Genomic DNA, 9,964 nt, shown 5'->3' with positions numbered 1-9,964 from the left:
GGGTCTGGAACACGATGGGAGATGTGATTATGGAGGAACCCAACACTACTAGCCTGAGAACTTTAAATTTGGGGAGAATAATTTTAAGTGTTTAATCTACAATGGTGATAATTAGATGACTGGTCCAAAACATATAGTGAATGTGAGGTGTGGACGCAGAAGTGTTACTGGAAGCTGGAGCAGGGTAGAAGCTCTGTGTGCAAGTGACTGGCAGAGGACAGGGATCGGTGAGGCAGGGCCATCCCCTGGGGCTCACCTCCCAGAACTCCCTCCAGCTCATCCACCTGCTTCTAACAGAACCGGCAGAAAAATCTGCCCCCAAGTTTGTTGAATCAACATTCGTTGCACATCTACAATGTTCAAGTCTTGTAGAGTTAGATAAAAAGGCACCTGAGATGTGATCCTTGGTCTCAAAGAGCATACGGTACAGAAATTTCCACTTTGTGGATTCTTTTCTCGTACTATTTACCTCTTCTATACTCAGAAGAACAGACCTCACATGCCCTTTCAGAGAGTCTCCCAGGAGATTTTCACCAGGAAGAAGGAACATTAAAAACCCAAACCAAATGAAACAGAGTATAGAGAGAAAAGCCTCCCACCCTGCAGCTCCAGGAACAAGCATTAACCTGACTTCTGAGATAGAGCAGGGTGGGCCCAGGGAACCTGCTGGTCATTGGGCGGCTGCCATGGCACGCTCCACACACCTCATGCTGCTCAGGAGAAGCCAGGAAGCGTGTGACAGCTTTCCTAGTCAGAGAACATCTGGCTCAGTAGGCAAGGTGTCATCTATGCAGCCGGCGCAGACCAGGCTCAGCCTGCCTGGGCAGTGACACGCTCGGTCCCACAGGGGGAGGCACAGCCGAGACAGTATGACGCTCAGGAGAAATGTCTACAAAGTTCTGTGCTTTGGGCTGATTCTGGTTATTGCCTACAATCTCTTCCTGGTGTTTTATACCAAGGCGATTTTACAAAAGTTGATTCTGAGTAGTCTCCAAAAGGAGCTCCATTTGCCACTGTCTGAATGGAACGGGACTGTGATAAAGAGACTCTCACACTTGGAGTTGGATTTTCAGCATCTGAGTAAGTTTATAACACTAACTTGAAGGGGATGGTGTGTGTGTGTGTGTGTGTGTGTGTGTGTGTATGTTTAGGGACACTTAGAAAAACGGGGTGCGGAGACAAAAAGGAGAAAGAGGTCACATTCTCATCTCTCAGTTGCTCAGTTTCAGCATCTGACATTGAATTTTATGCCTCCAAATGGGTGGTAATTGAGAATTAATGGGGATCAGAGCAAGCAGTTGAGGGGAGGGGAGCAGCGTGTGTCTATGTGAGTGGTGTGTGTGTGTGTGTGTGTGTGTGTGTGTGTGCAGACACTTGCACACACACATGATCACAAGTACCTACATGCGGCAGGTAGGCCAAGACTCAGATGAAAAATCCCTGAGAGGTTCAGGGACATCTAGGCACAGCCCTGTCCTTAGCGCTTTGTGTGGCAGGGCTGTTCCACAGAGGTGACAGTCTCTGGGGCAAACCTCGCTTCCACTTTGCTGTGAGCTACTATGAGGAACTAATGGAGCCTTGTTAGAGGACCTAAGATCCAATCCTGACGAACCCATGACAACTGTGTGACCTGGAGCAAGTGCTTATGTCTCTCTGCCTGAGGCTCCTGATCTATAAATGGAGCTGATGAGAAGATCTCGAGGCCACACGGTTATGAAACGTATGCAGAAAGTGCTCTATAAACTGATGTGTATTAAATTTTAACTTCTTTTATAGGGGTATAATTGACATATAAAATTGTATTAGTTTTTTTCTTTCTTTCTAATTCGGGAATATAGGGAACAGCATGTTTTTCCAGGACCCATCAGCTCCATGTCAAGTCATTGGTTTCAATCTAGTTGTGGACGGCGCTGCTGACTGGCCCATGTGGGAATCAAATCGGCGACCTTGGTGTTATGAGCACCGCGCTTCAACCACTGAGCCAACCAGCAGCCCCAAAGTTATATGATAATGTGAAATGATCACCATGATAAGTTTAGTTAACATCCATCACCACACAATTATAAATATTATTTTCCTTGTGATAAGAACATTTAAGATCTACTCTCTTGTCAACTTTCAAATATATGGTATTAGTAACTATAACCACCATGTTGTACATTGTATCCCCAGGACCTATTTATTTTATAACTGGAAGTTTGTACATTTTGACCCCCTTCACTCATTTCGACTATCCCTCACTCCCACCTCTGGCAACCACCAATGTTCTCTGTATCTATGAGAAAATGCTCTGATGTGTATTAATACACATGTGTGTATTAAATTTTAACTTCTTTTATTGGAGTATCATTGACATATAAAATTGTATTAGTTTTTTTCTTTCATACTATTTCATACTTTTTCATACTATTTCATACATTTTTCTTCTCTCTCTCTCTCTCTCTCTCTTTTTAAGGTTCCACATGTAAGTGAAACCAAATGATATTTGTCTTTCTCTGTCTGACTTGTTTCACTTAGCTTCATGCTGTCAAGGCGCACCCAGTTTCAACCTCTTCACATGAATTCTGTGCTTTTTTTGTGATTCTGGCTCATTACGAAACTCTAATCCCTATGATTTGTGTGTGTCTCAGCCTCTGACTCCAGTCACTATGAAACTCTAATCCCTATGATTTGTGTGTGTCTCAGCCTCTGACTCCAGTCAGGGGAAATAGCCATGTATCCCCTGCTCCCAAGTGACAGGGGCCAAATGCCCGAAGGGACGTTGGATGTGTGAGCAGGAAGTGACTGCACAGGTGTGTGGGTGTGTGCACGAGGGGGTGGGCGTTGGGGAAAGTGTCTTTTAAAATGAGAATATTGTCCTCGTTCAGGGTGAGGCAGAGGGACAGATGGAAGGACAGACAGGAGGAGAAAAAGGAAGAAGAAATTAGGGAAAGGGACATGGAGAAAGAGGATGAGAGAGGACCAAAGAGATGAGGACAGAAAAGGAGCAAAGAAAGGAGAGTCTAGGGCAAGAGAAGGAAAGCGTTTATGTGAGGATACGAGGCCAAAGGGCAAAGGAGAGCGGGTGAGAGAGAAGGAGGCACAAAGCACCCTAGCACCGTCTCCCCCCCTCCCCCGCCTCAGGAGGCTCGTCGTAGTTTGCTATGGTACAATTTTCTGAAAGGCAAGCTTCATAAAGGTTGGTTCAATAACTGTCTCCTACAGAGGCTTACCACTCTATTCCCTGTGCCTGGCACAGAGAAATTACATGGATGAGTATGTGAATGAACGAGTTTGGGAAGAAGAGGACAGAGGACAGGCAGTCGGGGTGAAAGGAAGAGTGATACAGGACAAGAAAGTAGATCCAACAAAGGGAAGATTGACAGCTCCAGAAGCCCTGGCTTTGAGCCTATCTGACCAGGTTGACACTGACTTGCAAATGTGCTGAGTGCACCTTCACTGAGAGGACGCCTGCATACCTGGGCAGCCACTGTCACCCCTTGACAGAGCTCCCAGACCACACCAGGACTCTCATCCAACCCCAGGGCTCATGCCACTGGCTCAGCCACCTTGGGCCTTAAACAGCTGTAGCCTGGTTATTCTTTCCTTAAGCTGGAACACAGTAACACCTCGAGAAGTCCTCTGGAGCCATCAGGTTTACTTCCCTTTCCTCTTTGCAATGACCAGTTCCTCCTTTTCTTATTCTTGATGCTCCCTACCTTTTATTCACTTTAGAATGATGTGGTGTCAGGGACTCCTGACCACCTGAGATGAATTTCAAAGTGTCTTCTGGACCCTGTTTCCAGATCATAAAAGCTCTTTTTTCCCGAAGGGCTTCCTGAAATTGAAAGCCTGTTTAGTTACAAATCATCCTGCTTGCTCATTGCCGCCAAGGAGATTGAAGGAAATCACAAGCCAACAAGGGTACCTAGGCATATTATGTACACTACCACAGAGCAAAAGCAAGCACACAGTGACAATGATATCGCTGCAGTGGGACGGTAAGGACGCTAAACCAGTTTTCTGGAATTTCTCCTGAGGTTCTTAAAGGTCCCGCCACAGGATGCCATTGGGTCTTGGTAAGTTTCATGATAAAGCGTAGGGATGGTCTAGTGGCCCTACGAGCCCATCCTGCTGGACTCTGCACTTACATCCTCAAATTGACTCCGGGGTGTCCAGATCCAAACAATTTCCCAATGACAGCAATGAATGAAAGAGAAAAACCAGATATCCCCCAAAGAAGAACATAGGGGAATTCAAAGGAATGAAGAACCCAAGGCTACCCTATGACTCCCATGTGCTTAACACAAAAGAGTTTGAATAAAAATACTACTCAATTTGGAATACTATAAAAATTCTGCTCTCACTTTTATTTTCTACCTGAGCAAATATACATGGTATTCACATGAACCATCTTGGAAAGATACACCATTTATTTTCCTTTCTGAGTTTGCTTAGACCCTCTTCTTTTTGTCTTAAGCACTTTCATCATTGATTCTCCTCCTTGGACCAGTTTTATACCACCTTCTGAAAATGTCCACCTCCCAGTTGCAGGGCTTTCCTGCTTCCCTTTAAGGGTTGTATATGTAGCTGAAATTCAGCCATGTTCTGCTCACCAAGCCTGGTGCTGGGGCCCGGGGCTGCATCTGCCCCGAGGAAATTCACGCAAGGGGACTGTTCCCTCACCAAGCTGGTGGCCCAGGGCTACAATTATCAGAAAAAGGTGTGCTTTCTTTTTACTTTGCAGGAAGGTACATATGGGCTAAAGGTGATCTTATCAGTCTGGTTGGAATTTAGTGTGAATTTAGGGAAGGATTAGTGGGGACTAAGTGGATGTCTATGGTGGAGTGCCTCGGTTACCATTTGGGAGTTCCATAATCAATGTTGGCTTGGGAAATACTACTAATCGATTCTACGTTTGGTCCGATTACAGAAAGGAGAGAGTTGGACCTTTCCGTGGTAATAGCCCTTTATCTTACTATGGCTGTGGTAATAGCCCTTTATCTTATGGAAACCTGGCTGCCCTCTCTTTGCTAACATTTTTCCTTGTCAAGTTTTCTCACTCATTACAGACTTTGCAATGGCTCCTGGTTCAGGCTTCGTCCCTGCCACAAATGCTGCTTTCAGCCTGGGCCACTGCAGTGTCCTATGGGTGACCCATTCAACACCTTGGCCTTCCATGTATAAAGTCCATTGCCTCCATCCCACCTAACTCTTCTAAGGTGCATCCTAAACTGTGCCATCCCTCAGAAGTGCTCACGCCTGAAATGACAAGTTTATGCTGTCCTTTGCTGATCACAACCTCACCACTGCAGCATACTTATTCAGCCCTTCTCCGTGACAGTGCCATTTCTCCAACTCCTCTCTTGCCAATATCCACAACTCCATTGCACACTTGTTCTGTTGCACCCGCCTAGGAACCCCCAACATTGTGTGAAATCAGCTGCCCATCGTCTGTGCACGTTCACCCAAGTGTGGAGCACGCCTGGAAAATTCCGCTCACTGAGCCCTGCCTCAGCCAGCATTCTCCCCAACCCTCAGTGCTTCCGTGTCCCACAAATCAGTTCTCACTTCCATTTCTTATCATACAAATGTTTAGAGTTTTCCACTCTTCTCAAGACTCTCCCTCACCTCCCCCACAGCCCCAAGCAGAGGAAACAGAGAAGCCATAGAAAATAGAATCACAGCCAAACTTTACTGTGAGCGAGGCCCTACGCTCTTTACAGGTACTAATCCACATCGTTACCACAGCAACTTTCTGAGGTACTTGGCAAACCTAAGGCACCAAGAAGACAAATCTCCTGGCCAAGGTCACATCATTAGAAAGAGGCAGCCACTGATTGCGTAGTACAGTGTTTCTCAAATTTTGTAGTGCAAAAGAATGACTCATTGATTTTGTTAAAAGTGCAGGTTCTGGCCTCTTCTCCCGCCCCTATCTGACCCTGAGATTCTGATTTCCTTGGTTTGGGGATAAGCCTGGATATGTACATTTTTACATGATCACAACAGATGATTCTGATGTGTTTCTTGGGCCTTATTATCAATGTACGTGTTTCTTAGATTACAGTTTTTGGAGGAACTCTGAAGGTGTGGGACTTGGGATAGATAAGTCCTGATAGACGTAGAAAGAGGTGTGTTTTAGAGTACGCCATGCCAGAACAGCCTGGCATGATGACTCTGACAACTTCCCCTGACATATCGCATCCTCTGTAAATTTTAGAAATTGGAGAGGAAAACATTTCAAGGAAATTTAAATGCAAAGCAACGCCCAGCTAGCTAATGACTGGCTGAAGTGTCTTTTCCCTTGCCCTTCATTTGCAGAAAAAAGTGTGCAATTGGTTGTGAAGCAACAAGAACGTGTGGACAACATACTGGAGAGGGTGGAAGCCAAGGCGAGTGAGATGAAGAAGCAGAAACCCAGAGAGAAACTCTTCCCAGACTCACTGCTTTTCAAGCAGTGGGGGGAGGATCTTCCTGAGGCTGAGCAGAAAAAGGCCCAGGACCTCTTCCAGAAGTTTGGTTACAATGTTTACCTCAGTAACCAGTTACCCTTCAATCGTCCCATCCCAGACACACGAGATTCCAGGTAGGATGAACCTCAATTTAATTTGGGGATGAGCTTTGGGAGCAGTGAAAATCAAGAGATGGAAAGAGGGTTGAGGGAATGGGAAATTGGTAGGGAAGGGATACTGGGCGTAGAAAGTTCTGGCAAGCTGACTGAGCAGAGTTCTTGTTTTTAATCCATTTTATAATCGCAGCTCAGAGAAAATAACTGGTCCAAACATTTGTAGCCTTTTAGAGATGCACAAATGTCAGAGATTCTTGAGAATTCTGGTATGATGGGTCTAACTCATAATGTTACAGACAGAGAAACTGAGGCCGAGAAATGGAAAGGACTTGTGCAAGTTACATGAAGTTAACAGGTCTCCTTCCTCCCTTGGTGTTTTCCTCAAGCTCTCTTTTTGAATTCCTCTTTGTTATTAATTCTAACTTACAGAGTATCCCCTCTCTCTTTCCTTTTGTTTCCCATTCCCATTATTTTTTCTCTTTCTGCCTCTCCTGTCCTCCTTCGTAAATTTTAAAAATAACACCTTTGTGTAGATAAAATTCACATGTCATATAATCCATCCATTTAAAGTGTACATTTTTATGGTTTTAGTTTACAGAGTTGAGCACCATCACCATAATCAGTTTTTAAATATGAATTAATATTAGGATGCCAAACAAACCTCAAATTCTTTGCATAAATTCCATTTGATCATGGTACGTAATTGTTTCTTTACGTTGCTGGATTTAGTTTGCTAGTATTTGTTGAGGAGTTTTGTGTCTCAATTCATAATAGATACTGATTTGTAGTTTTCTTTCCTTGTGACGTTCTGGTTTGGTTTTGTGACTGGATAATACTAGCTTCATAGAATGAGTTGGAAAGTGTTTTTTCCTTTTCTATATTTCGGAAAAGTTTGTAAAGGATTGGTATTAGTTCTTCTTTAAATACTTGGTAGAATTTACCAGTGGACTCACCTGGACCTGGGCCTTTTTTTCGTCGGTATTTTTTGATTAGTAATTCAATCTCTTTGTTTGATATAGTCTATACAGATTTCTATTTGTTCTTGAGTTAGTTTTGTAATTTGTGTCTTTCTAGGAATTTGTTCATTTCATCCAAGTTTTCTAATTTGTTGGCAGACAGTTGTTTATAGTATTGCCTTATAATCTTTTTTATTTCTGTAAAGTCTGACTTTTATTCCTGAATTTAGTAATTTGAGTATTCTTTATCATTTTATTGGTCATTTGTAAATTTTGTTGATGTTTTCAAAAAACCAACATTTTACTTACTTTCTTTATTGTTATACCTATTCTCTATTTTATGTATTTCTACTTTCATCTTTACTACATCCTTCCTTTTGCTTGCTTTGGAGTTAGTTTGCTCTTTCGTTTCTATTTTCTAAAGAAAGAAAGCTAGATTTTTGATTTGAGATCTTTCTTCTTTTTAATATAGGTGTTTACAGCCATAGATTTCCTTCGAAGCTCTTCTTTATCTGTACCACATAAGTTTTGGTGTGTTGTGTTTTGTTTTTCAATCATTTTAAGGTATTTTCCAATTTCCCTTGTGATGCTTTTCTTTGACTAAATAGTTATTTAGGGATGTATTGTTTAATTTATACATATTTGTAAATTTTCCAAACTTTTCCTCTTTTTATCTTTAATGTCACTCTATTGTGATGAATTTAATCTTTTTAAATTTGCTGAGACTTATTTTGTACCCTAGCATCTAGTCTCTTCTGGATAATGTTGTGTATGCAGTTGAAAGTATTCTGATGTTGTTGGGTAGAGTATTGTATAGATAGATGTCTGTTAGTTGGTTTGCGGCATTCTGTAAGTCTTTCATTTCCATGTTTATCTTCTACCTTGTTGTTGTATCTATAATTGAAAGTGGGGGTGTTGCAGTCTCTAAAGATTATTGCTGAATTGTCTATTACTCCCTTCAATTTGTCAGTTTTTGTTTCAGGTATTTTGAGACTCTGTGGCTAGGGGCATACTATGTTTCTAATTGTTATATCTTCCTGATGGATTGATGCTTTAATCTTTATAAAATTTTTTTATCATGCTAGTATAACTACTCTAGCTTTATTTTTGTTGTTTGCATGATATATTCTTTACTTTCCACCTATTTGTCTGTTTTGACCCAAAGTGTATTTTCTGAAGACAAAATATAGTTGGTGCTTTAAAAAAAACAAAAACAAAACAACCACAATGTGACAATCTCTACCTTTTGATTGAGTAGTTTAATTCATTGATATTTAATATTTTATTGATATGGTTGGATTTATTTCTGCCATTCTATTTTTGTTTTTTAATGTCTCATTTTTTTTCCTTTTGTCCTCCTTTAGTACTTGTTTTTTTATATCAAGTGAATACTTTCTAATGCAACAGTATAATTCTTTTAACAATTTTTTAGTATATTTTTATAATGGTTCCTCTAGGGCTTATCACATACATCTTAATTTATCTGTCTACTTAGACTTATTCCAATGAGATATAGGAAGGTTGCACATATATAACTCTATTTCTTCTTCCTCTTTTTTGCTATTGTTGTCACATATATTACATATATGTATGATACCAACCTAAAAATATACTGTTATAGTTATATAATTATATGCCTACTAAATGTCAGGAAATAGGAAAGTATAAATTTATAGAGTTTTTATATTTATCTTTTTCTTTACCATGTCAGATTCTCTACACTTGCTCCTGTGATTCAATTTACCATCTGGTGCCATTTCCTTACTTCAATACAGCTTTGCTCTCATCCACCTCTTTTGTGCTATTATTGTCAAGTACATTAAATTAGTATGTGTTATAGGCCCAACGATACAAGTGTATACACTTTTTAAAAATATGATTGCTTTTAAACTCGGTTAAGAGAACAAAGGAGAATAAGCATTTATACTGTCTTTTATAATTACACAATTACCTTTATTGATGCTCTTTGTTTTGTGTGTGGATTACTGTCAGAGATTACTTGCTTTCAGCCTAAAGAACTTAGTATTTCTTGTAAGGTGGGACTGCTACCAACAAATTTTCTCAGTGCTTGTTTGTTTGCCAGTGTCTTTATTTCACCTTCATATTTGAAAGACATAAGATAAAAGATACTTGGTTGACATCTTTTTTTTCTTTTTTTTCTTTCAACACTTTCAATAGTTATCCCATTGCCTTCTGGCTCTATTGTTTCTGATGAGAGGTCAACTATTAATATTATTGGGGTTCCCTTAGAAATGGTGAGTTATTTTCTTGCTTCTTTCAAGACTTTTTTTTTATCTTTGGCTTTCAGCTATGGTATGTCTGGGTATGTACCTCTACCACTCTTGTACCTGGGGTTCATTGGGGTTCATCGAGCTTCTTGGATGTGCCTTGATATTTTTGAGTAAGAATTTTTCCTTTGGGGGTTATGAAACACATATTCTGCAATTTTGTCTTCCATGTC

General features: G+C 41.0%; 1 protein-coding gene across 9 annotated transcripts in view; it reads left to right on the top strand.

Annotated features, from left to right (window-relative positions):
- Positions 1-714: 714 nt before the first annotated feature.
- GALNT8 (polypeptide N-acetylgalactosaminyltransferase 8) overlaps positions 715-9,964 on the top strand; it is an 83,644-nt gene continuing 74,394 nt past the window's right edge. For 7 of the 9 annotated variants that reach the window (XR_004424171.1, XR_004424170.1, XM_033117992.1 and 4 more), the window contains exons 1-2: positions 715-1,080; positions 6,301-6,565. Coding sequence is in view for 7 of the 9 variants with exons in the window: in XM_033117992.1 (XP_032973883.1) it covers positions 870-1,080; positions 6,301-6,565 (476 nt within the window). In the remaining 2 variants the exon portion in view is untranslated. Of the gene's footprint in view, positions 1,081-3,811; positions 4,059-6,300; positions 6,566-9,964 lie in introns of those variants that run through there. The other 2 variants (XM_033117990.1, XM_033117991.1) reach the window with 2 other exon arrangements.

The sequence above is a fragment of the Rhinolophus ferrumequinum genome, chromosome 10 (assembly GCF_004115265.2).
Source record: "Rhinolophus ferrumequinum isolate MPI-CBG mRhiFer1 chromosome 10, mRhiFer1_v1.p, whole genome shotgun sequence".
Taxonomy (NCBI): domain Eukaryota; kingdom Metazoa; phylum Chordata; class Mammalia; order Chiroptera; family Rhinolophidae; genus Rhinolophus; species Rhinolophus ferrumequinum.
The sequence above is the reverse complement of the archived record's forward strand: the minus strand, read 5'-3'. Positions and strand labels throughout refer to the sequence as shown.